The sequence below is a fragment of the Drosophila suzukii genome, chromosome X (genome assembly GCF_043229965.1).
Source record: "Drosophila suzukii chromosome X, CBGP_Dsuzu_IsoJpt1.0, whole genome shotgun sequence".
NCBI lineage: Eukaryota > Metazoa > Arthropoda > Insecta > Diptera > Drosophilidae > Drosophila > Drosophila suzukii.
Window position 1 is genome coordinate 1,388,362 of NC_092084.1, and position 26,412 is coordinate 1,414,773.

At 47.3% G+C, this 26,412-nt stretch overlaps 3 protein-coding genes across 7 annotated transcripts; 1 reads left to right on the forward strand and 2 right to left on the reverse strand.

Annotated features, from left to right (window-relative positions):
- Positions 1-316: 316 nt before the first annotated feature.
- Positions 317-3,974, forward strand: Idh3a (isocitrate dehydrogenase [NAD] subunit alpha, mitochondrial). Of its 4 annotated transcripts, XM_036820657.3 has the most exons (6): positions 356-473; positions 740-808; positions 1,321-1,488; positions 2,123-2,517; positions 2,576-2,711; positions 2,778-3,974. In XM_036820657.3, exons 1-6 carry the CDS (start codon positions 447-449, stop codon positions 3,114-3,116), a joined length of 1,134 nt encoding a protein of 377 aa, XP_036676552.1. In that variant the 5' UTR covers positions 356-446; the 3' UTR covers positions 3,117-3,974. The 4 variants fall into 4 exon arrangements, with proteins under 4 accessions (XP_016936859.1, XP_036676552.1, XP_065723684.1 ...); XM_017081370.4 differs by lacking the exon at positions 740-808 and having other exon boundaries at positions 317-473; XM_065867612.2 differs by lacking the exons at positions 356-473; positions 740-808 and adding an exon at positions 1,189-1,221.
- LOC108014941 (uro-adherence factor A) lies at positions 3,967-24,704 on the reverse strand. Of its 2 annotated transcripts, none has more exons than XM_036820650.3 (6): positions 24,055-24,704; positions 11,115-11,420; positions 10,963-11,039; positions 10,332-10,588; positions 6,414-10,268; positions 3,967-6,290 (listed from the first exon to the last, which is right to left on the reverse strand). In XM_036820650.3, the coding sequence occupies exons 2-6, from the start codon at positions 11,297-11,299 to the stop codon at positions 5,037-5,039; spliced, it is 5,628 nt and encodes a 1,875-aa protein (XP_036676545.3). In that variant the 5' UTR covers positions 11,300-11,420; positions 24,055-24,704; the 3' UTR covers positions 3,967-5,036. The 2 variants fall into 2 exon arrangements, with proteins under 2 accessions (XP_036676545.3, XP_036676543.3); XM_036820648.3 differs by having other exon boundaries at positions 6,414-10,271.
- Positions 11,826-21,124, reverse strand: Pfrx (6-phosphofructo-2-kinase/fructose-2,6-biphosphatase). Its single transcript, XM_070997466.1, has 2 exons — positions 20,621-21,124; positions 11,826-14,675 (listed from the first exon to the last, which is right to left on the reverse strand). Exons 1-2 carry the CDS (start codon positions 20,733-20,735, stop codon positions 12,622-12,624), a joined length of 2,169 nt encoding a protein of 722 aa, XP_070853567.1. The 5' UTR covers positions 20,736-21,124; the 3' UTR covers positions 11,826-12,621.
- Positions 24,705-26,412: the final 1,708 nt, after the last annotated feature.

The following is a 26,412-nucleotide window of genomic DNA, read 5'->3' on the forward strand; positions in this document are numbered from 1 at the left end:
GAGACCAGTTAGTTTGGAGAGCTGCTTGAAAAACCCGCGCCACTAAGCGTGCAGAGGTCTGGCAGCTCCAAAGTTTAAATCTAGCTATTTTATTTACTAATTTAAGCATTTTATTGTGTGTAATGTTTTGAAGCTAAAAACAGTACAATATCCAGCTAAAAGAGCATTGCATTTCTAGCGAATAAGAGATTGTTTCTCTTTCCACGATATGGAATTCTTCAGTATTTTTGTGTACGTAATTAAACGTAAATGTCAAGTGTTGAAAATATCGATGTTACCGATGCTTTGAAAACATCGAACACATCGATGTTAACATCTCCATTTCTCCACCTCTAAACCTAAGTTTTCCGCAAGGTGGCAACGGCGGGCGCAGACTAAAAAGACGGACTTTTTTCTATATAATATTTAATATTAGCCAGGAACCAGTGCAAAAACCGAACAACGCAATGGCTGCTAGATTCGTACAGAAAATTGTAAGAGCCGTGTAGAGTTAAGAGTTAAGCGACCTATGGTCCCGCCCCCTTCCGCGCCGCGATTCCCCTTAGACCGAAAATTCCGCAGGACAGCAGTTGATTACGTGCTGGCCAAAAACTAAAGGCCAACTACCACTAACATTGCGATTTTGTTTCTCGCCCTGGTCCTTCACCCTGCTCCACATTGCTCCATCGATAACCACTCAACCAATCTACGAAACCCAAACCCATCATCGACAACAACACATTACGCAAAACACTTGCAGCTTAATCAACTGGGTTTGATTGCTGCGCGTGATGCTCCGGCGGCGACGGCGACGCCAGCGGTGAGCCAGGTTGGTTCCTTGAGATGATCGGCAGGAGGTCTTGGGATTGGACTGTGGGGGAGGGGAAGAGGAATCCCCCTTTCGACCAGCCAGGACATCAGCTGTCAGCTGTCCGTGCGGCGAAAACGAGAACAGCCTCAGAATTCGCATTCCCTTTACATAACACTTGCTCTCTCGCTCCCTCGTTGCGTGGCCGTTATTGATAACTGCGTGTGTGTGTGGGTGAGTGGGGGATGGCCGAGGGGATGCCACCACATCCAAACCCACCCCGGAACAAAAACAGTTACCGAGATTACCAGATTCCCGGCCATATCAACGCCGTGGGAATTACTAATGCACTCTAACCTCAACATGACGAGATGTTTGGCGCGGGGGGAACAGAACTGCTGAGATTGTTGTTTGGCATGGCCACTTATGTAATCGTAATAAAACTCTAGATGCCTACACAGCGCCATCCCTCCCATCCCACTGCTCGCCCTGTGCCACCTGTGTAACCCAGTTATCGTTTACCCTACTTCCAGGTCAACGCGACCCCCGCCGCCAGCCGGTCCTACTCCTCCGGCACCAAGAAGGTCACCCTGATCCCCGGCGATGGCATCGGACCCGAGATCTCTGCGGCCGTTCAGAAGATTTTCACCGCCGCCAACGTGCCCATCGAGTGGGAGGCCGTGGACGTGACCCCCGTTCGGGTGAGTGTCGTAATCCCGGGCAGATGCCGATGGCAGTTCAAATCAAAACCAAACGATTCGAGCGCCATCGTTTTCAGTGTGAACGGCTTTTTGCCAACAGGTGGCAACTACGGCGTTTAAAGGCGGAACATTTCAAATGCATTCTGCCTGCAAGCATTTTAGCACTCTTAATCAGCTGGTTTTCATATAACTAGATTTGCTTTATAGTTCAATATGTGGTAAAAATACCTAATCGTCAAAGCTTTTAAAAAACTGTTTTCGAGTCAACTCTTAAAAATTCCTTAATTTGTCCAACCAAAGGTCCAAAAAATCCACCATTTTCAAAAATGTAAATCCAGTTGTGGCACATTCTATTTATATATAGCATTAGTCTGCATTATTTAACAACAAATTAAAGGCTCTAGTTTAACTCTAATAAAGTCAACTACACTGTGCTTACAATAAAATGTAGCCCTCATGGCAGACTTATTAGTATAAAATATTATAGACGAAAGATATGTCAAAGAGTTAACACACAAATCAAACCACATAGATTAGTAAAGTACATTTTTTTAACCCATCCGATTAGTATTATTATCCTCATTGAGTATACCTTTCTTTGGCACTTGTGCTTGTGTGTGGTATACAAAAACAGGGCGCGGACGGAAAGTTTGGCATCCCACAGGCGGCCATCGACTCGGTGAACACGAACAAGATCGGCCTAAAGGGTCCCCTGATGACGCCCGTGGGCAAGGGTCACCGCTCGCTGAACCTGGCCCTGCGCAAGGAATTCAACCTGTACGCCAACGTGCGTCCCTGCCGCAGTCTCGAGGGCTACAAGACGCTGTACGACGACGTCGACGTGGTCACCATCCGCGAGAACACCGAAGGCGAGTACTCTGGCATCGAGCACGAGATCGTCGATGGTGTCGTCCAGAGCATCAAGCTGATCACCGAGGAGGCCTCCAAGCGCGTGGCCGAGTATGCCTTCCAGTACGCCAAGAACAACAACCGCAAGAAGGTTACCGTGGTTCACAAGGCGAACATTATGTAAGTGGGCACCACTCTTTTCCAGCCCCTCAACTGACCTTCTTCTTCGTATCCCTAGGCGCATGTCCGATGGCCTCTTCCTGCGCTGCGTCCGCGACATGGCCCAGAAGTTCCCGGAAATCCAGTTTGAGGAAAAGTATCTGGACACTGTGTGCCTGAACATGGTGCAGAACCCCGGCAAATACGACGTGCTGGTAGGTGTTGCAGAAAACCTTGTGGCCGTTAAACCAGAGATTAACTCGAGTCTTATTTCCTTGCAGGTCATGCCCAATCTGTACGGTGATATTCTGTCTGATATGTGTGCCGGTTTGGTGGGCGGCCTCGGCCTTACGCCCTCCGGCAACATGGGCCTGAACGGTGCTCTCTTCGAGTCCGTGCACGGAACCGCCCCCGATATTGCCGGCAAGGACCTGGCCAATCCCACTGCCCTGCTGCTGTCGGCAGTGATGATGCTGCGTCACATGGAGCTCAACACGTATGCCGATAAGATTGAGCGTGCCGCCTTCGAGACCATTAAGGAGGGCAAGTACCTCACCGGCGATCTCGGCGGCCGTGCCAAGTGCTCCGAGTTCACGAACGAGATCTGCGCCAAGCTGTAGACGACGGATCTATGATCGCCCGCATAAAACTGAATCAGGTATCGCCAACAACAACAAGAAGAACATCAAGCGATACAAACAGAGCAGAGATACCGCCAGGAATATTGTGCATAGGGAAGATGATGCAGTATGAACAACAGCAATTAAACACTCGCCCCAAACCAAAAATATATAGCAGCAACAACAAAACAGAACCACAGCAACAACAACAGCAACAAAACACTCACTAAACTTTGCCGAAAGTTTCTTACGTTTACCCATTTTTTTAATTTTGTCAAAAATTTGCCTCGTCCCGCAAAACCTTCGAAAATTTAAAAAAAGTTAGAGCACTACCTTAAGTATTTTTATGTTCGAATACCTAGGTATATTATTTAAATTGCATAGGCCAAACTTGCAAGCGTTAAAACTCGTTAAATTGCCAATTTTACTTGCGGTAGTAAAGTATTTTTGTCGCCATCCAGCCAAAACCCTGAGTTATTATTGTTTATATAATTCGTATGCAAAGCGATAATCTTAATTATTTATTGATTATTAATTTTCTAATTTGTTTAGCCCTTGAATTAGGTGAGATCCCTGCGCAGGCAGCCGACCCACTTATAGAAAGCAGCAACTTTGTCAAATTTGAGGCAAAACGTGTGAAATAGAAGCCAGACTAGTTGAAAGTTGAAAGTTGAGTGTAAACGGTTACAATAATTTTATTCTAAACAGAACACAAATAAAACTTATTCAAACCAAGAAAGAAATACACAAATGCTATGAAATTGAAAGCAATTGTTATTAATAATTAAGCGAATTGTAATGCAAAATCATCATGCAATTGTTAAAACTCAATAAAGGAAACCAAACTAAATACAGAAATCGCATTTTATTTGTAATTCACAAAATTCGCAAAATATATTTTCAGAATCGACAGTTTTTGAAAAATGATTTCGATGGAACTACCCATGGATTTCAGGGTCTATGCTCTACGATTTTTACAAGGTTTATGTTATTCATTTTACACTTTCAATCGACAATAAATGTAAAATGTTATTTTTCGATACATTTTTTTTATTTGGTTGTATTTTCAAAAAATAATCAGTATCTTCTAAGATTCGTTTGTTTGAAATGCACACATGCTTATTGGAGAACAAAATATGCTAAAAAAAATAGGGATATCCTTTGTTAAAGCCAAAAAACATTTTTGTAATAAATTATTTTCAAAATGCTAATACATTTTAAAACCTGTCAATTAAATAAGTCACTGGTATGAATTAAAGTTAAGCTTTGTCTTGACGCTTGCTCGAGGTTTGTTAAATATGATCCGTTGCAATAAAAAAAATATATCTTTGTTGCACATGTTGCGGTTTATTCTTCCGGGCTCTCTCTTTACATCATCTGTTAGCCTAGAGACTGACATATCTTACACACATTGGTATAGTCATTTATGGTCATTAAATATAAATGTGCTCCTGCTTCCTGCTCCTGTGTACCCTACATATTGTACTATATGCTGTTTTGCATACTCTCTGTAACATACATGTGTCGTAAGTTTTTCCTTTGGTGCCGGGCATCGATCCTCTCTCTCTTCTCTTCTATTATATCATATTCTGTTCTTTTCTGTTCCGTTCCGTGGCTTCTTGCACCACTATTCGCATCTATCCGATAGGTATTTTCTATCCTACATTTGCAATGCTTGGGATAGTTGGAGTCAAAGATCTAACTTAGGTGAATTAAGCAACTAAATATCTACACTGCCATTTAGCGCAATGTCGTCGTCCGTTTTCCGTGTCAATTTAACTAACGAAGAAGTCATACAGACTGCTCCGCTCAAAAAAAAAAAATAAAATGCATAAGCTGCATCTTCTAATCCTAACAAAAAGTTTCTTAACCGTACGAAAATAGAAGCAAGTTTATTTGCTTATGGACTGTGTGCTCCGCCTACTGAAAAGGAGCGAATTGCAGCATGTCGGTGACGGGGGCACCCATCCGCGAGGCAATGGCCGGATTGGTCACCGTGATGGGCAGCTCCAGTGAGGTTGGCACACCGCTGCCGTTCGTCACGCCAATCACGGCCAGGCTATCCTCCAGATTGCCCTCCAGCGGCGAGACGCGGCGCAACTGCATGCCGCTCGGGTTCTCCAGCGTGGACATGATCGGCGTCTGGTCGAGCAGCGCGTTCGTCTCGTTGGTGCGCGCCGTTATCGGCGGCGTCAGGTGCACGGTCTGCGGGGGCATGGGGTGCGAAATAAACACCACACTGCCCGGCTCATCGTTGCCGACATGCAGGAGGCTGGCGCCGGTGCGGGTGTCGATGTGGAGCAGGCCAACGCCAGCGTTGGCCGCGTTCACGAAGTCCGAGTCGTCGTCGACCACCTGACTGCCGGCCAGCGCCTGGGAGAGTAAATCCGTGACGGGCACAGCCATGCCGGCCGATGGCCCGTCTGCATCGTCGTCGTCTAGGGTCACCAGCTGCAGGTCACGCTCCTGCAAGTACACCTCCGCTGCCTGCAGGATGTCGCGTGCCTGAAGCACGGCTCTTATCCCGCCGGCGCCTGCCACATTGGTGCCACCGGATCCCGTCTCGGTGACGCTCACCTCGATGCACGAGTCCGGCTGCTCGGCAATGCTAAACAGCATCGAGGGATCCAGATCCAGGCGGTGACCGTTGACGTTCAGCTGCAGCACATTGGACTGCAGCTGTTCATCGTGCAGGGACAGCTCCTCCTCCTCGTTGACATAGCTGCCGGCAGCCAGGGCACTTCCCTCGGCCACCTGGCTGAGTGGCGTCATAATGCCCATCGTGTCCACCGGCTCCACATCGTTATCCGCCTCACTGAGCAGCATTTGCGGCGACAGGTGAGGCCGCGGCGACAGCTGATCCTCCTGGTCGAGGTCCGCCTCATTCTCCGTTTCCGAGGGTTCCACCACCTGGGCCACCGCCTCGCCGCCGAGAAAGTCAATGTCCGCAAAGACGGCAGACAGCGGATGGCCGTCGGCCAGGCGCGGCGGTTCCAGCAGTGCCTCCCGCGGCACCGGCACCAGGTGGTTCTTCTCGTTGTCCAGGTACAGGGCCACGTTGTTCAGCGGCGTGAAGTTGTTGTTGTTCAGCGAGCAGAGCATGAACGTGTGGCTGTAGCCCGGGATCGGTCGAGTCATCACCGCGCAGATGCGTCCAGCGCACAGCTGAGGCGGCTGAAAAGAGCAAGTGGAAGAACGTGTTGTAAGAAAGTTTCCGGTTCTATAAGGTTACTTATGTATTTATGTAATATGATTGTGATATGTAAACTCATTTCATCCTAAAATTAATCCACTTACGTTCTCGGGACATTCCTGATCATCCTTGGTCTCGCACGACGACTCCTCGGCGACGTCGCTGCGGGATCCGCTCTCCACGTGGTCACTGGTGGCGTTCCTCGAGCGGCGTCGCGGTCTTCGTTGCCCGCCGGCCTGCGGCAGCGTCTCCGGAGGAGTTAGGACCGCGGGCGGCGACGTCGGCGAGGAGCGAAGGCGCTGCTGCTCGCGCAGATCCACCAGTTGCTGGTGGGCCTTGGCCACATCCGCGTCGCTAAGAGTTCGGGCGCAGCTGAGATGCCGAGAGGGCTTGTTTGGGCCGGTGGCGAGTGGAGTCGGGAGCAGTGGAGTGACCTGCGGGTGGCTGGCGGGGCGACGTGAGCACGGGAATAATGAGGCGGGCAGCACCAGCTCGACGGCTGCCAGCTGCTCATCCAAGGACAGATCGGTGCTATCCATTGGTCCCTCCAGCTGGAGCTGCTCCTCGTCCTCCCCCGATTCCTCCTCTGCGGTCGCCAATGGCAATTCCCCTTCCGAACTAATCCTTTTCTCTCCCACGCCCAGCTCCAGTTGATCCTCCTCGGACCTTGGCGACGGAGCGGGCTCCGCTGCTTCCATCTCTGCTTCCACCTCTGCATCCACCTCTGTTTCCACCTCTGCTTCCGTATCTGCTTCCATCTCTGCCTCCTGTGCGTCCTCTTCCTCCTCTTCGGGCGACGGCATGGGCCGGCTCCAGCGCGCGCGCGCCTGGCGACACTTTTCCGCACTCCGTCCGCTGACCAAGTCGGCCTCGTACTGGCGCAGCAGCTCCTGCTCGCGCTTCTTGAGCAGCACCTCGCGGGCCTGCGGCAGGATGCGCACCACATCGGGTGAATGGCGAGCCGGAGACCAGTTGGCCAGGTCACTCTCCGCTTCGGGCTCCGGCTGTGGTTCCGACTTCTTATCCTGATCCATTTCCTGCTCCAGTTCTTGCTCCTTCTCCTGCTGTTCCTCTTCTGCCGGCTGCCCTACTGTTCCGGCGTCATCTTCAGGCATTGGCTCTTCATCGTGGCTCTCCTCCTCCTCCTCCTGATCCTCTTGCTCATCGTTCTTTTCCGGATGCTCCGTCGTGTCCTGTGACTGCTCGTCGTCCTCATCGGGCAGCCGACTGCCATTGCTGTCGGAGGACTGGAGGCTGCCAAAGGGCTCGTACAAATTTGGCAACCGAATGTCCTCCAGGATGAGCACGCCGCCCCGCTGCACCGGCTGGGTAGCGTCCACAATGGCCGCGTGTATCATGCCGGCGCCCGAGGCGGATCGTTGCAGCTCGCGGGCCTCCTCCGCCGAGATGACCGCGATGTTCGAGGCTATCGAGCAGCTGTTGCTGGAGCTCGGCTCCGGGGACAGCGTGCCGATGCCGTGCGAGTCCGAGCTTGAGCTGGCGCTGGACATGTGGTTGCTGTTGCTGTGGCTGCTGCTGTTGCTGCTCCCACTGCTGCTGCTGCTCCCGCTGCCGCTGCTGTTGTTGCTCAGCTCCTCGTGGGCAGGTAAGGGCGAAGGCAATGGCGACGGCGAGGGAGTCTGCTGTCGGATGTTGGCCCTCGGGCGCTGTGGCGGGCGACGGGAGGATTCAGTCTTGGGTTTGTTGCGCCGCTTCTTTCTGCTTCGGCTCAGGCTGCCCATTGCACCCTCGCTGCTGTTCGTGTTGCTGTTGTGGGCGCTGCTCCTCCGGCTACTGACGCCGTTGAAGAGCAGCTGGGTGACGCAGTTCGTCTCTTGGAGAGGGCTGTGAATGGTGGGGGCGGACACCTCCTCATCGCCGGCAATCAGCGAGACCGGCAGCAAATCCTCCTCCTGCGCTCCTGCCAGGACGGTCGACTTGTTGCGAGACTTGAAAATGCGCTTTTGACGCTCCTTGATAGGCAGGCTCATGTTATCGCCTTCAGCTCCTTCCTCGGGCACTGCTTCCTCGACCGCCACTGCATCCAAGGGCTCGGGCTCCTGCTCCTGCTCCACAGCTGTTTCAGGCTCGGCATGCGCCTCAACTTCGACGGCTGCGATTGTCTGTTCCTGGACATCATCGAAGCCCTTGAAGATACCTTCGTGTGTGGCATTGTCCTGGGGTTCCTGCCCTGTCACGGGCTCTTTCGTGCGCACCTCCTCTTCCCTAGCAGGAACGTCCTCTTCGCAATGGGTCTTGCCGTTGGCATCGATGCGATTGGCATTGGTGTTGGTCCGACGCCTGTAGCTTAAGCCATTCTGGCCATCTGGCCAATCAGGCTCTTTCTGCAGGTCATCCTCCTCCTCGAAGTCAAAGCAGGACGGGATGTTGCTGGCCGCCTTAGTCGAGGATGTGGCCTTATCATTGCCATTACCATTGGGCTGCGTGTGAAGACCCCTGCCGCGCTGCCTCGGCTCGTCCTCGACAAACACCACGCTGCCGTTGGAGCTGGCGTCGCTGTCCTGGATGACAATCGGCTCGTCGACCTCCGGCTCATCGGCCTCCGGCTGGCTGTCCACGTGGAACTCCTGCACAACCACGTCGCGCCGATCCTTCTTTGGTATATTGCGTATGCGCTTCTTGGCAGCAACGCCGTCAGTCTTCTCCTGCTCCTCCCCCTCCTCTTCCTCCGCTTGCTGATTTGTTGCTGCTGCTGCTGGTGGCGGAGGTTCCACCACCTTGCTGCCATCGCCATCAACCTGCGGCTGCAGTGGTTCCTCTACCGACTCGTCCGTCTCGTCGTCGCCCCACTCGGCCATCAGGCTAAGTTGCAACTGCTTGGAGGCGTCGATGCTGCTCTGCGGATGCCGGAGATTCTCTGGCGGCTGCACAATGTCAACCTCTGAAACCGGTTCGGGGGATGGGGTGGATGGCGGAACAGTCAGATCAGGCAGAACCGCCACTTTGTCCTTTTCCTTCCTTCCGTCACCTACCGCCCGCTTGGCCGGTGGTGGGGATGAAAGGAGCCTCGGCGGAGAGAAATGCGTATCAGATATGGGCGCCCTATTCCTGGAGAACGTTCGCTTGCGCCGACCTACTGCGCTCCGCGGTCTCTTCTCGGCGCTCGTTGGCGTTGTGGTGAGCGTCTTGCGCAGGGGATTGCCCCGCCTTGTCGTGGGGGTCACTTCTTGGTCACTCGCCGTGGTGGCGGCGGCCAGCGTGCATCGTCTGCCTCCGCCACGACGCGAAGACGTGGTTAGCATCGGTGGTGGCAGGAGGAGCTCCGGCGAGTCGGCGCCTCGCTGACGCCGGCTCATGGAACGGGTCAGTCGGCGTTGCTTGGCCGGCGGCGACTCAGGGGCGGGCATGGTGGCTCGCAGTTGGTTGGAGCGCTGGCTACGCGGATCCCGGGGATGCGCATTGCTGCGTCGCGGAGTGGTCTGCGCCATGGGCACCTGCGGCGACGACGAGTTGGAGGTGCTTGTTGAGATGGAGGCGGAGGGGGAGGCGAAGACCGAGGCCGAGGTCGAGGAGCTGTCCTCGCCGGGGCGCACCACACTCTCGATGCTGGCCAGCGTCTGCTTGGCAATGCTCTTTACCATCTTCTGCTCCTCGTTCGTCAGCGGGGCGTCCACCACGATGGACACGTGACGCGAATGGCAGCGCACAGAGCTCCTGTGGAAGGAGGTGCTGTTGGTGGTGTGGGCTCGTCGCGCGGCCCGCGTCTTTCGTGGGGGATAGTTGCCTGTTGCCGAGCTGGTGGCAGTGCTGGTGGTGCTGTTGCTGCTGAAGCTGCTCGACGACTCCAGGTGGGCACGGCGATGGATGAGCAGGACGCTCATGCTGTTGGTGCGGAAGGTGCACATGTTGCACTCGTAGCCGGCCTCGTCGAAGGCACGATCGCGGGGCGGGGGCGCCGTGCCGCCGCCTCCGATATCCATGATGCGAAAAGTGGGCGCCTGCTGGTGGAGTATGGGATACGATATTAGCAAAGGCTTCGGTGGCGATGCCGAGCTACTTACTCGACCCGCTGGCGAAGGCACTCCGCTGCTGCTGCGGGCACTGCTGTTGTGCACGCTGCCGCTGCTGCTGCTGCTGCTCGAGAGAAAGGCCTTGATGAGGCTGTCCGGCCGGGGGGCGGGTCCGCCGATGCCGTTTTCGGCCCATGTTTCCCTTCCGCTTCCGGTTCCTTCAAGGACCTGGTGACGGCGATAACGCGACTCTGCGATCGCCACATCGTCACTGAACTTGTCGCCCATGTGCATTCCATCGGCCTTTTCTGTAAAAGAAAACGGAAATGGATTGTCATGATCACATCACATAGTCAAGATGCTCAGAGGTTAGCTCCTAACTAGGAACTGTACCGAAAAGGTACAGAGCTTTCTTTTTTCCACTCCTTCTTTTTCTCATTTGTTAAAAAAAATAGTTATGGATGAATCAGAGTAATGATCTAATAATGATTCCTTAGGCAGTTCTAGAGAACCCCATTATAATATGGTTATTTACCTTGCTTTAATTTTTTTCTACATACTATATTAAAATCCCTTGTTGATGTGATTTGACATATTATTTTGTTAAGTAAAAAGTAAAGGTAAACCCAAATTTAAGTCTAACCTCAATTAAGGATAGTAGTGCCACTAAATATATACTTACTGGTGCCGCGTTTGATGAACTCCTCCTTGTGAGCGCATTGAAAGGGGTAAATCAGTTTCGATGATCTGACTTGCTCGCTATGCACGAATTGGTAATTGCAGGAGAAATTAGAATCTTAATATCAATAGGAAAGAGAAGACAATGGAACTTACAAGGTCTTCTCATTGAAGAACGCCACAACTGCGAATGGCGGGCGGTTGGAGTTGACGAACCGAAAGTCCTGCGACAGGGTCACTTCGCCGGGCCACCAGATCTCGGTGTTGTGGATCTTGACCCAGACCACGTCGCCATCGCTGTAGGGCGACTGCTCCGGCTCCTCGTTGCGGAAGCGGGGCATTCTGCCGAGTCGGGAGGTGTCCTGGATCTTCGTTGTCTCTGGGATTGTTCGTGGGTTCGGTGTGATAGATGTGATCCTAGCGGACAAGGACGAGGAGACATTCCAATACTCTTCCCGGCAGCTGAAAGCCATCGAAGGTAAAATGAGTATGTGCTCGAAAGACTTTCCTCGAATATAAAAAATGGCACCCAAAATCATCCTTAAGACAAAAATCTGATTGCTTAGGGAGCCCGATTTCGATTAACTACAAAGCTGTGCCAATATTTGCCGGCTTGAATCAAATTTAAAATATTGTATAGAAAACCCAAATTTCGACTTGTCAATAAAAGGTATCACCTAAAGACGGCGTAGCTAAAATTCTTTTTTTTTATTCTCTACTTGCTTTAGATTAATTTCATATCTTAGATATATACTAAATTCCAAATTATGAGTACCTTTACATTACTTTCGTTCATTGCAGTTTTAATTATATATTCCTATATACACCTGATACACAATAATGAAACAATTTGCATTTTTGCGTGGGTTCTTTTCATAAATCGTTATTTATTGTTGATTAGGACTGATAGCATATATGTAGTTACAATATTTATTCCACATGAACATACATTTTCGAGCAAACATATACATAGGATATAAAAGTGTTTTGGGCATGTGATTTCGAATGGAATCCGTGGTTTTATCCTCTTGTTTAGCTGCAAAATTAGCCCAAAACTACTGGTAAAAATGGAAATAAAAGCAGATAAAAACACATTTTGGGAATTTGGGTTCTACAGTAGTGATAGAACAGGTTTCTCAACACATGGAGGAGATGCCCACCGCCTGCGTGTGTGGCTAGGGTAACTAATCACATCCAATTAAGCAACGTACATATAATATGTAAATCTAGGTATTTAAGTCTGAATGTATATTTTGTTTTTTGTTTTTTTGTTGTTTCTTGTATCAATGTAGATGTTCTAAAACATTTGTAAAGTATTTAATCGTTCATTAAAGTACATAATAAAACAGCGCAATGGATCAATCACAATTTCATATGCAGTCCTCCGATGCCACATTAAGTAGAAGTGCCACCACATCCTAGCAGAAGGAGCAGGAGCAGTTGTCATTGCTACTCTGGCATGACATGACCATGTCCGTATCTTTGTCCGTCTCCGTTGGGCTTCTCGGTATGGGATTGGGGGAAGAATTGGGATGTGAGGTCTGGGATTAAGAGGGGGTGTTGTCTAGTGCCTTTGGGGCAGCCGTAGCCGTTCCAGCAGCCGTGCTTAGATTGTCTTGGATTTCGGAGGTGGATGTGGGTGCACGGGACGCAGGCGACGCCGTCATTGGTGCGCCTGCACATCGACGCGCCCGCCATTGCCGTTCGTGGCCGTCGCCACATCGTCGCCCACAATGAGCACCTTGCCGACGCCATCGGGTGCCACCAGCTCGCCGCTGAGTCCGTCCAGTCCCGGTTCGCTTACATCGCCGGGTATCTTGGGCTTCGGACGGTGCGTGTCCACCGCATCGATGGGCAACTTGATGTGCTCCACCTTGCAGCCGTAGGCCACCGGCGTCAGCTTGATGACCGTGTGCAGCGGGACATACAGGTAGGGCAGCTCGTCGGCGGACTTGTCCAGGAAGTAGGCAAAGAGGCAGCGCAGCACCGCCTGGTGCGACACGACCAGCACATTGCCCTGTCGCTCCAGCTCCATGATGACCGGCTCCAGTCGGGCCACCAAATCCTCGTAGCTCTCGCCGCGTGGATAGCGATAGGCGAACTTGTTCACATCGCGCGCCTTAAACTCCTCGGGGAACTTCTCCTTGATCTGCTCGTACGTCATCTCCTCGCAGTGGCCAGCATCGATCTCGTTGAGTGCCTTCCAGCGCTCCTGCGGTGCCTTCACATCGGCCACCGTCTGGATGGCTCGCTTCATCCACGACGTCCACACGCGCAGTCCGTCGATCTGCTGCTGGGCAATGAACGTCGACAGGGCATTCGCATACTGATGCCCGCGGGTGCTCAGATTCGAGTCGCCGCCAATCAGGCCGCTCAGATTGTACTCGCTCTCGCCGTGGCGCGTCAGGTAGATGGTGCGCGGCGTTATGTGAATGTTCATTAGGTAGTAGACGATGCGCGACTCCACGTGGCCTTCGTTGTTGTAGACGACCACCTTCTTGCCGGCATTGTAAACCTTCATGAAGCTGAGATGGGCCTCGGTGACCTCGTCGATGGGCTGATAGCGCTCCTCGTAGTGCTCGATGCGCTGCAGGAAGTCCCGCACCACCAGCTCGGTGTTCATATTGAGGTAATCCGGCGAGCTGACCTTGACCTCCAGAATGTTCTGCTCAATGATCTGCGGATCGTCGCAGATCGACTCGACGAAGAAGAGACGAAAGCCGTGCTGCTTCACCACAATGTCGTGTATCAGCTGTCGGCGGTCGCGCGTCGAATTGGTGGCATCGAAGACGGCGATGCTGCCCTGGCCGCTCAGCAGCCACTCGCAGGAGTCGTGGAGTGCCTGATTGGCGCACCGGTTGCGGATGGCCATCGCCTCCTCGTTGTCGGCGCGAAAGAACTCGTGTGACTTGTAGGCGGTGGTCGCATGCCGCCTGTACTCGCCCAGATTGAATACACGCGTTGCGATCCCGATCCAGTTGAGGTAGCGCGCCAGCTTCTTGGAGATGAAGGTCTTGCCGCGCGCCGGTAGGCCCACCATGGCGATCACATGCGGTGTGGTGCAATCGGCGATGGTGCGTTCGCCGCGGATAGGGAAGGGCTTGGTCATCACCGTTTCCGAGGTGGGCGGGAGCAGCTTGCGCAGCTCCTCGGACATCACCGACGGGCAGACGTGCAGCTCATTTTCGATGGCCAGATCGGCCGTCTTCTTCAGCTGATTCAGCGAGGTGGTGCGCACGCGTAGAGACGGCGAGGTGTTGTACGGCATGTCCATGATGCTGGTGGCGGTCACGGATCGGGCTAGCTGCTTGGCAACGGCGGATGCGGTTGGGGATGCACTCGAGTTGGATGATGAGGATGTGGACGAGGCGGAGGAGGAGGAGGCGGATGCGGAGGCGCTGGAGTAGGCACAGTTGCAGCAGGTGCACAAGTCGTCTGTGTAGGGCGAAGATGTGGAGCGGGGTGGTGGTGGTGGTGGTTGTGGGCGGGGCGGGAGCAGGAGGTTGGATGTCCTTTTGGTGATCGAGGGCGGGGGTAATGTTCCTACTTGATCCTCCTCGCCGTAGTCGTCGTCGATGGAACTGCTATAGCTCCCTGAAATTTGAATAGAGTTCTTGCTTTGCGAGGATGGGGCTCCTCGTTCGGCTTCTTCTTCTTCCTGGCGCTTTTGGGGCTGCTGATCAGCTGTTCCTGCTTCTGCTGTTGTTGCTGTAGCTGCTGTTTGTTGTTGTTGTGGCGTAGCGAAACATGAAATTAGTGGAGTATTTTAACATAAAAGTGCTGCTGTACTGGGTTTAATTGGCGTATGGTGAATGATTTTATATGCATGATGCGGGATGAGGATGAAGCCAACAGCATTACTCAAAGATATCGTGTATTTTTGTGTGTGCTTTTCGGAATTCGGTGGGTTAAAGCCAAAAGGATTCATATATAGAAAACTGTTCTGATGTACCTTCAAAATAACACACCAAAATTTATTGTGGATAGATACAAATTATGGATGTGCACATGTATATGTGTTTTGGTGGCTGGCTAATATTTGACTTATTTGCACTTGACGATCGAAGACGAATGAAAGTGAAACTGACAATGAGGTTGAGTTTGAGATTGAGAGTAAAAACCTCACACAAAACGAGCGTGCTGCGTGGGCGACGCTCTTTTTAGTCTTTTCCAAGCGTGAGAGAGCCGATTGGAGAGCGCAATTTTGGATTAGCACAAATAATAAACGAAAAAGACGAAGCACACATCAAAAACAAAACGAAACGAAACTAGTGAAAACAGCTGACGAATCTAGGCGTCGAATCCAATCGAATCGACTACTCCTCACACCGTTTGCTATCGATAGTTTGGCAGTGCAGTTCGATGGTGGCAGGGTTGCCAGCTCAGCTGATTATGGCGGGACTACCTGGAATTATGGCCAAATTCCCGGTTATTTTTTGGCAGTATCTGCGATCTGATGATCTACATACAACAAAAACAGCGAACTGAGGAAAACATTACACAACACACACGCGAACCAGACATGGAATTCAAATGTGCTCGTTAACAAGTGGAATATTTATGGGTCTACTTGTCGGCGTATCGAATATTTGTATTTCTATATGGGTCCGATTCCGATCCGCTGATGATTATTGCTCCCGGCTATCAACTACTATACTATGCCAAACATTACGTCCGAACCCACATATCAACGGATTTGCGACGGAAATTTACCACTGCTAAAGTAAAAATGATAAAGACAAGGCAGAAAATTCCGTCTTTATCGCCCAACCTGAAAACCAAACACAACTCAACCACAAAACCCCGCAAACAGGCGGACTTTGGGGATAGGGATGGAAAGCAATACACCGAGGATGATGATCTTGGCCCCATATCTCTATCTCCCAAAAATTTCACAGCTACCGGTCCTCAACACGATCGCACAACATGATCGCACAGCAATGAACGCAATAATAGCAATAGGAAAGTTTATACCTGGGTGCTAAAATAATATCGTAGAAAAACTTAAGGGAATGTGTTCAAATGTTAGGAAGATATTTGGCGTAAACCACACATTTACCATATGGTTTATTTTTATTTTTTAGAAAGCAACTGGTTTTAGCCACATTTGTTTATATTTGGCCAACGGCTGGTTCAACGTTTGATAACGCCGAATTGGCCAAGACAGATGGGACACAAACAAAAAAACAAGTTCAACTGAACCCTCAATGGCCATGGATGTAAGTTTAGTATAGCTGGTTGGGACTCAATCCAAAATAGCAATAAGGAACTGGACGACCTGATTAGCGTTTATGAGATGGGCAGTAATTAGTGAGTGGTTCAGTTTATAGCACCATATTTAGGGAATGGGAATGGGAATTATTACCTGGATCGGATCGGATCGACAAACGACCAGACAGAGGGGACCTGAATCCGTCGAGGAGCCGGAGCAGAGCGAATCGAAAAGGTGAAGCAGACACTGCGCTGAACGCTCAGACACTGAAAAACTATTGCCGATTTCTGAGAACTGGAACTGAGAATCGAGAACTGAGCACTGAAAACTGAAAACACCGAGCGTCGGCAGGCAGAGCTCCGACGTCGTCGCTAATAGGTAATAGCTAAAGGCTACAATAGAAGCATGAAATGTAGCTGTAACGACGACGACGATTGGGCTCCAATTCAGAAAAAAGAAGTGAGTCGATCATTTGCCTAACTGCGCAGCTACTGTAAAGCTTCTATGGGTCGACACCTCTCTAAGCCGAACTCGTTTCTGACAATACACAACTTAAATATTCCTCAAGCATACAACCTACACTAACATTTCAGAAAATGCCTTTCTAAGTATTTAGAAATACTTAAATACTAATATTGTCATTGTGGTTCATGTTATGGAAGTTTGACTGTATCTGAGAATTAGCAGTGACAAATACGAATATATGGGCCGTTGCAGTTACAACAGAAATACACAAACGTTAAATTGTTTGCGGTTCCTGGCGGAATTGACATTGCCGGACGGGCATTTAAAGTTCACCTAATAAGTCTCTTACCACTTAACTCGTACCTCACGTGTTTTTGTCCACAAGGCTCAGTGCAATTGAGCTCTACATACTCTGTACTCTATGCACTCCCGGTCCTCCGATTGGACAAATAGATCGCTCAGATGTGCGTCATAAGCTTATGGAGGCAAGGCAATCGATCCGATCTACAACGAACCTATTCCCATCCCCCCGAGAGCTGCTTTCCAAACTGGTCCATATGGCCAGGCAAGTCCAAGGTCGAGAGCAGCAAAGCAAATACAAATAGGCTGCTTAGGTGATCACGCATTTGGGTCGTGCACCTTTAGGTGCAGCTGGATCGGGCATCCGCGATCTGCACTGCACTCTCTTATCAACGATGGCAATCCGAATCTTAAGACCTGTTCCCCCTTTTAGTTCAGATCAATTTAGCGGGTTCAACCAAATTAAGCTGAACTTATTGCCTGTAACTAACTATTAATCTATAAACCTTTTGATATATTTTTAACCTTTCTTGGATTTGAATTTTTTGCGGAAAACAAAAAACCGACACATTTAAATGAATGTGTCTATCAAAATCTTAGTCCAAAGGTTCGAAAATTATTTCTTATGAAATCTGAGCAATTCGATTTTATTTTTATTTTTATTACCTTCCCTTCCGTACTTGTCTCGGGTAAATAATATATACTATATAAATATTTAAACAGTTACAAATACACAGAGATTAATCACATTTATAACACACCTAATTTAAAGAGAAATATGTTGCAGTCCGAGAGATAGCCTATTTTTTTAATCACAAGTAAAATGATGTAAGTATGTCTTTACGAAAATGTGTATTATAAAATACATCAGTATGTATAAAAAAAATATTAATCTGATAAAATATCAAAAAAAATGTGATTGTAATCAGGGTTTGCCAAAATTGTTTGCGTACTATTCGGTTATCAAAAAGATATACAACTTGTTATTATATATTTGAACTGCGTATATGAAATTGATATTACGCAGTTTTGTTAGAATCTATGTAAAACGAATACTCTTTGTGCTAATAAAAGATACAATTTGTGATAACTGAAACACCCATCTTTGAGAAAATGTTGTATTCACATATATTCTTAATCGCCATGTATGCAGCATAAACTCCAATTCGATCAACTTCGTCATAGGCTGACTCATCGGTCTTAGCGACGTAATCGAGGATTTCAGCAGTGCAACCATGCGGACATGAGGTACAATCTCCCACCGACTTGCTGATAATCTATCGGCTGTCGCACTATCGGAATTGCCGAAAATAAGACCAACAACAAAATTGCTACAACAGCAACGAGTGTAATTATCGTTGTGACATGAAAGCCCGGCCGGACAGGGCTTGATAAGACTGAAACAATGGCACAGTGCAAAAAGGAACAGAGCGATGGACGATGGAACAAATTAAATAGAGGAGAGCGCAGAGTCCATCTGGAAATAATGACAATGTTTATAGTCGCTTTAACACTTATCACTGCACCGAAGCATAGATCCCTGTCAGTATACCCAGGCAGCGAACTCCCCTCCTCCTCCTCTTTGAAAACAACATTTATCGCTACTCCAGGTGAGAAATTACGATGCACGGCATGTGTTCATGTGAGGTGCGAGTGATGACGATGACGACGGTGATGCTGCTGCGTGGGTGGATGCTAAATTTGGTACGCTAAACGGCCAACTGCAAAACTTTCCACCTCACTGGCAAAAAGAAATCACTGTTGCTACTCAGTTCCTAGCCGTGAGTCACGTTAAGTCTCTCCAGCCCCTTTTATGGAGCTCTTTTTTACAACTCTTAAGTGTGGTATCTGTTTTGTTGCGTTCCACATTGAAATCAACAGGTTTAGAAGTGCACTCTTTATAAATAACTAATTGATTATTCCTAGTATTTGAATTGCTATTATTATTTTTCCTGCAAATTAAAGTTCTATCCCAATCCATACCTTGTAATAAAAAAGATACGTATCCCACCCAGCATCTCAGTAAGTCTTTAAACCAATAAGCTTGTTTGCAGAATGTGCTGACTAGGTAAATATTTTCTACATCTTTGTAGAAGCAAAATGTCTGGTTGCCATAGCTATTTTATTATAGTATTTAACTGCGAGATTTTATTACAAGCAGACAGTGCAAGGTATACTCTGTTGTCGATAAAGAATACTTAAATGCTTTTATTTTGGCATTCATTGTCATTTATTGCTAGTCGGAGATGTTTACTTTGAAGTTTAAATTTATAAATACCATTTCGGTCCAGCGAGCAAGCAGTGCATTGGAACAAAAAAAGTGTTGCCTTTAGATAGAAATTTGACTTGTTTGCAAAAGGGTTACAAGGGCGCAACCCCCTAAATACCGATCAGACCACCTGACATAGGTTCTAATTGCGTTTCGCGAATCGCTCCAATGAGACTCGTGACCACCTCGGTTTCGTGTCTACTTTAGTAGGGTGGTAAAAAAAAGTCGTAGTTGTATTGAATCGTAGGTTGTGGTTAAGATCTAAGCTTTTTTAATTCATATTAGACAAAAAGCAACATACAAGTGGTTTAAAATGGTCTTAGATTGTATCGAACCATTATCATTCTATAACATTTTTACTCTATTGGTATTGGTACACCCTGGTGCGTAGGGTTTACTTTTCATCACCGAAGGCACCGTCAGATAAGCCTCCAACTTTCGATTTCAATGCCATGTGATGCGCTGGGCTCAAAAGGGATTAAGCTTTAAGCACCCAAGCTTTCGCCCCACCCCGTACGCGTATCCCTTATCGCGTATGGCTGAAAATCTGGAAATCGCCTATATTCTTTGACTCCACTTAGGAAGTATTACCCGGAATTCGAAGCTGAGGTGGCAGAAAACGATACCCTAGACAGCTTTAGACGTAAGCAGTGCCGATCTAGCAAGTGCTAACCGCTGGGACCAAACAAACGGAATTATAAATAACGACGGACCCTCGCGGCCTTGAACGAAAGGGGGTGGGGATAGGGTGGCTTGTGCAAAATGGACGGTCAGGTGATACGGATACCAAGTGAAAAACTGACAAAATCTTTCGCCTCACAGCGCTTCCTAAGCTATTTTTCCGGTTCCCCAACGAAAATGAAAAAACAAATTATAGAAAATGAAGGCGAGGTGCTGCACATATGTATGTACAGCAAAAAGCTAGAAAACTAGAAGTCGTAACAACAATGCGCCGAAAGGCGGAAAGGAAATTCACAAAAATACTAAAATAGCAGGCAAAAATATTCGTTGGGGCATTAGAAAATGAAAACAAAATGTTTTCTGTTCAACTCAGGTCTCGGTGGGGATGATGAGATGATGGGATGCCGATGCTGATGTGATGACGATGGGAGAGAATAGCGACGCATAAACAAACGACGTAAATGGCAATGCTGTGTAATCCCACGTTTCCAAGAGAGAGTGGGCAGAGATTATCATTATCGGAAGATTAAAACTAGGGGGTACTGGTGCTCCCCAGTCTCTCAGTGCACCATAACTGTGTTAATAAGCCAAAAATAACTGCTAATCAAGCGTTTACGCAGAGGAGGTGCCCAGACAACCAGGTCAGCACAATTGGAGGCAGAGAAAGGGCGGCAACCGAGTGCAACGTGGGTGAAATGGAGGGTCAGAACCACTGCGGATCTGCACTATACGTACACATGGGATCCATGGCCAAATCCGGATCAGTGGCCGTGGGGTTCTGGGTCTGGGTTGGGATTTGGATCTGGCTCAGGGGTTTGTAGCCGGCGTAGAGCGCCGTCGACTGAGCCATCGCCCCGGAATGCAAGCAGTCCTGCTGCGCAGAAAGCAAGCAGTGCGCGCCCGCCTGATCTTTTCTTCTGGGAAATAGAGTTTCGGATTCGATTTCTGGCGACAACAGAAAATCACGCGATTTGTTATTGTTAAAACACAAACAAACGGAACAAAAAATCACAGATCGCTTTTGGTAGAACGCTAATTTCTTCGTACGCAAATCGCAAACAACAGAAAGCAGAGCAAAAAAAACACGAATTTTATTTTGATTTGATATTGACTCGGAACTCGGGAACTCGGGGCACGGCACAAACAACACCACAAGAAACGAAAGTACAAAGAGATTTCGCCGAACCGCCAACCGCCGTTCAGTTCAGTTCCGCACACGTCGCTTGACAAAATCGAAATGAGCAAAAAGCGCAATAGCGGAGCGAGTCAAGTGCTTGTGCTTGGAGCCCCCAGTCCCCAGACCCCATTCCCCAGACCTGCGAAAACGAAACGAAACGGCACGCGAACGATACGATCCGATACGATTCGATCGCCGAGCGAAGAGAAAAAAGCGGGTGTACTACGGTACGGTATGGGTACCATCTATGCAGGGATTACGAAAGGCAGCGGTAAATAGCGCAACAGCTGCGACCAAAACAACAGCGACCTGCAACATCCCAAAAGCAAACCCTTAGATTATTATAAAGATTTTTCAAGTAATTATACCCGTTACTCGTAGAGTAAAAGGGTATACTAGATTCGTCGGAAAGTATGTAACAGGCAGAAGGAAGCGTTTCCGACCCCATAAAGTATATATATTCTTGATCAGGATCACTAGCCGAGTCGATCTAGCCATGTCCGTCTGTCCGTCTGTCCGTCTGTCCGTCTGTCCGTCTGTCCGTCTGTCCGTATGAACGCTGAGATCTCGGAAACTATGAGAGTTACAATACTGGGATTAGGCACGCAGATTCCTGAGATTCCTGCGCAGCGCAAGTTTGTTTCAGTAGAGTGCCACGCCCACTCTAACGCCCACAAACCGCCCAAAACTGTGGCTCCTACAGTTTTGATGCTAGAATAAAAATTTTAACTGAAATGTAATGTTCTCATCAATACCTATCGATTGACCTAAAAAAAAGTTTGCCACGCCCACTTTAACGCCCACAAACCGCGAAAACCTGTGACGCCCACAATTTTTATGCTAGATAAAAAATTTTAACTGAAATGTATTTGTCTCGTCATTACCTATCGATTGACTCAAAAAAAAGTTTGCCACGCCCACTTTAACGCCCACAAACCGCAAAAACCTGTGACGCCCACAATTTTCATGCTAGATAAAAAATTGTAACTGAAATGTATTGGTCTCGTCGATACCTATCGATTGATCCAAAAAAAAATTTGCCACGCCCACTCTAACGCCCATAACGCTTAAATCTGTATACCGCCGGTAGGTGGCGCATTTTAATCTCGCTTTGCTGCTTGCATATCTCCATTTAGCTGAGTAACGGGTATCTGATAGTCGAGGTACTCGACTATAGCGTTCTTCCTTGTTTTATATATGTATATAAGGATTAGTACCCTCCTGGTATCCTAAATAAAAATGTAACTGTAGAGTTCAAAATGTGTTGCCTACTTCAAAGCATTACAAGTTATCCAAAAAAAATCCTTCTGAATTTCAGGGAATATTTTATATTCCGTGATCTTTTTAAAGTGATTTTTCATTGTACTTTTATTTACACACAGTAATCGAGCATCAGCATTAAGCATACTATTTTTTAGTCATCAAAAGCATGGGGGAATTCCCTCCTGTGGCTAAACTTTTTGAACGCTTGCTCTTGTTAGGTTTAAAAAACCATGAGAATTAGTTCTAAACTTTTGATTTTTTTCAAGACACATCTAAAAAAAATTCTTGAATATTTTCAAGTCTTTCTGAAATCTTACAAATTTCAGCTTTTGTATCTGCAACTGAAAGCCCTCGGCGGGTTCCCTCGCTTGCTTAATAGCACGATTTGTAACATTGTTTTAATCTTATTATGCGTGTCGTTACACGATAAACTTTTATTGCATTCCCGTCTCTCATATATACATATATGTATGTACATTCATATGTACCTTTTGAAACTGTTGACGACTACGATGGGTGTAGAACTCTTGAAACAAAAAAAATTCCCGTTATGGCTTGCTAAGTTAATCTTACATATAACTTGTATGATTCAATAACTTGTATAGTTTTAGGCTTCTATTAATATGCGAACGAATAAATGGTTTTTGCCAATAGGTCAATTTAAAAATGAAATAGATTAGAAAGAGAAAATTTCTACGGTGTTTTTTTTTTACGGTGTTAAATAGCCTTCATTTCAGCAAACGATGTTTTCTTGTGGTCAGAAAAAGATGTAAATGTGCTAACGATAATTGGATAGGAAAGCCTGAAATCGATAATTTCTAAGTATCGCATAGCGAATGGGCGATAACGGCATAGCAGAAACATCTGAACGAACGAACGAGGGGCACAAAACAAGGGGCGAAAAAGCTTCCACGCCAGCAACAACACTGCACAGAATGCAACACTGTAAAAGCTGCGCAGCAGAGCAATGGCGGCCTCTGTTGTGGTGTGCGTGCGTTTGTGACTGTGTGCGTGTGAGCGAGCGGGACACCGGGCAGCGAGAGAGAGCGAGCGAGATGGCAAAACCACAAAGAGAATCTTACAGTGAACACGAGAAAAATCACAAAACAATTGCGTAAATGCTCCCACATCTCATTCATCAACAGAAATGTACAAAAAACAAGCAGCTTGATTTGCAAAATGAAAATAGTTTACCGTTTAAAAGTCGAAGCACACGCAGCGATAGCCGAGTTTGGTGGAAGAGAAACAGAAACCGATAACAATAAATGCACTCGATGAATACAGAAGGCGAAGTGGAATGGAAGCAGAGCAAGACTAAAAACAAAAATAAAGAGAGCCGCATTGGTGTTGGTGGGTCGCTGTGCGCATGTGCGTTGTGTTTTGGTGTTAGCGGGCGTACGTTCGTGGGTGAGAATGAGAATGTGTCATGAAAAGCACCGAAAGAAGGTATTCAAATTGCAACTCACCTTCGCTTCAGCACCTCTTAAATGTATCCAAGTAGTTTACACTTTTTAAAACACACACGTCGTATCACTTGCACTTCACACACTCCCGGTTAACTTCGAGCGGGACCTAAGCGGATGGCCGTTACTGTGCTGTTAGCAGCTAACAACGCTGTAAGCGCCGACGTCAACGTTGCGTGTGTGTGTACTTACATAAATACACATGCAGGAAAATCGCGGAACTTTTAGCTTAGCTATGTAGCTTAACTTTCCAGGCGAGAACTTACCGCTTTGCCAATGCAGCGACTGGAAGTCATCGCTGCTGCAGCTGCTGCCGAATGTTGTTATTGTTGTCCTTAGTGTTTTTGTTGCAGTTCCTGTTTCTCTCTCTGTTCCTCCGGCCGCTATCTCGCTCGCACTCAACAACAAAACGCAGCGCGCTCGGCACACACACACACTCACGAAATTACTGATTTAAATACACACACACACACTGCCGCACACAGTGGGGCAATGAGAAAACGTATCCGATTATTATATATACATATGTATATCTAAATATACTTTTGATTTTTATGAGCGCGCTCAGCTACAATTGCATTGGAAGCACCAACACACACGCACACGCGGGGGATGCACTCGGTCGGGAGTCTCCTCTCCTCCCCCTTTTCATCATCCCCTCGCGAATCCAAGTGGAAAACGAAACGAAAACGAACCAAAAAAAAGAGGCACGGAAAACCCGAAAGCACAGGCGGAGCGAGGCAACTCAACGTTTCGATGACGCTCGACGAATCTTGGCCAAAATCTCACCAATTGGGGGCAGTAGACACTGATTTGCCAAACGAACGATCGAAATTGATCGGATTATATGTAACAACAAACACAAAAAATACCCGCAGCGAAGTTGCAGACAAATTGCTAGTGCTGGCCGCCAAATCGATGTTTATTCGATACTATCGATGGTTCCGTAAATGTGCCTACATCGATGACTTCCCTGCAGCCATCGATTATTGACCTGACCTAATAGCCCGGTTACACTGGCACACGAAAATTATAAGCATGAGTGGAAATTTCTTATTTGATTTTAAAGAGTTACTGTGACATTTGCCTAAACTAAGGTAACAACTCTGGACTTAAGCGATTCATCGGCTTTGAGATTGCTGAATTGCAGAAGTTGCACTTCTAAATTATATAACTTGAGAAATTGGGTCCCAATTTAGAAGTAGGATTGTGGTTGAATTCGTGAAAATTTTAACCCATTTTCATGTCAAATTTTTGCACATTTCGAATGGCCTTAGAATGGGTAACCAAAAACTGCACTTCTAGATTCCAAAACTTTAGTTATTGTATCCCGACTTAGACGTGGGATACTTTTAAGAGTTTGTGCTTGAATTATCTTACTTTCTACATTAAAATATTTCTTTTAAACGATGGTCAAAATTTTAGCCCATTTTATGTCAAATTTTTTCGTACATCCCATGGGGTCCTGAATGGGAGACCAAAACTGGACTTCTAGATTCCATAACTTTAGTTATTGTATCCCGATTTAGACGTGGGATACCTCTATGAGTTTGTGCTTGAATTATCTTACTTTCTACATTTAAATATTTCTTTTAATCGATGGACAAAATTTAAGCCCATTTTATGTCAAATTTTTTCGTACATCCCATGGGGTCCGAATGGGAGACCAAAACTGGACTTCTAGATTCCATAACTTTAGTTATTGTATCCCGATTTAGACGTGGGATACCTCTATGAGTTTGTACTTGAATTGTCTTACTTTCTACATTAACATATTTTTTTTAAACGATGGTCAAAATTTTAACCAATCTTCATGTCAATTTTTTCGGTACTTCCTGAGTGGGCCCTGAATGGGAGACCAAAACTGGACTTCTAGATTCCATAACTTTAGTTATTGTATCCCGATTTAGACGTGGGATACCTCTATGAGTTTGTACTTGAATTGTCTTACTTTCTACATTAACATATTTTTTTTAAACGATGGTCAAAATTTTAACCAATCTTCATGTCAATTTTTTCGGTACTTCCTGAGTGGGCCCTGAATGGGAGACCAAAACTGGACTTCTAGATTCCATAACTTTAGTTATTGTATCCCGATTTAGACGTGGGATACCTCTATGAGTTTGTACTTGAATTGTCTTACTTTCTACATTAACATATTTTTTTTAAACGATGGTCAAAATTTTAACCAATCTTCATGTCAATTTTTTCGGTACTTCCTGAGTGGGCCCTGAATGGGAGACCAAAACTGGACTTCTAGATTCCATAACTTTAGTTATTGTATCCCGATTTAGACGTGGGATACCTCTATGAGTTTGTGCTTGAATTATCTTACTTTCTACATTAAAATTTTTCTTTTAGGCGATGGGCAAAATTTTAACCCATTTTCATGTCAAATTTTTCCCTACTTCCCATGGGGTCCTGAATGGGAGATCAAAACTACACTTATTCCATTCTAGATTCCATAACTTTAGTTATGGTTATGGTATTTGTCAAACTGTGTAAATTAAGGCATAAACTTATAATAAAAAATATAATATTACATATTTTTACTTCCAAAAAATTAGCCCCAGCTTGAAAATTCAACAGAGTCGTTCCCTCTATTGCTGAAATTTCCTAGTAAA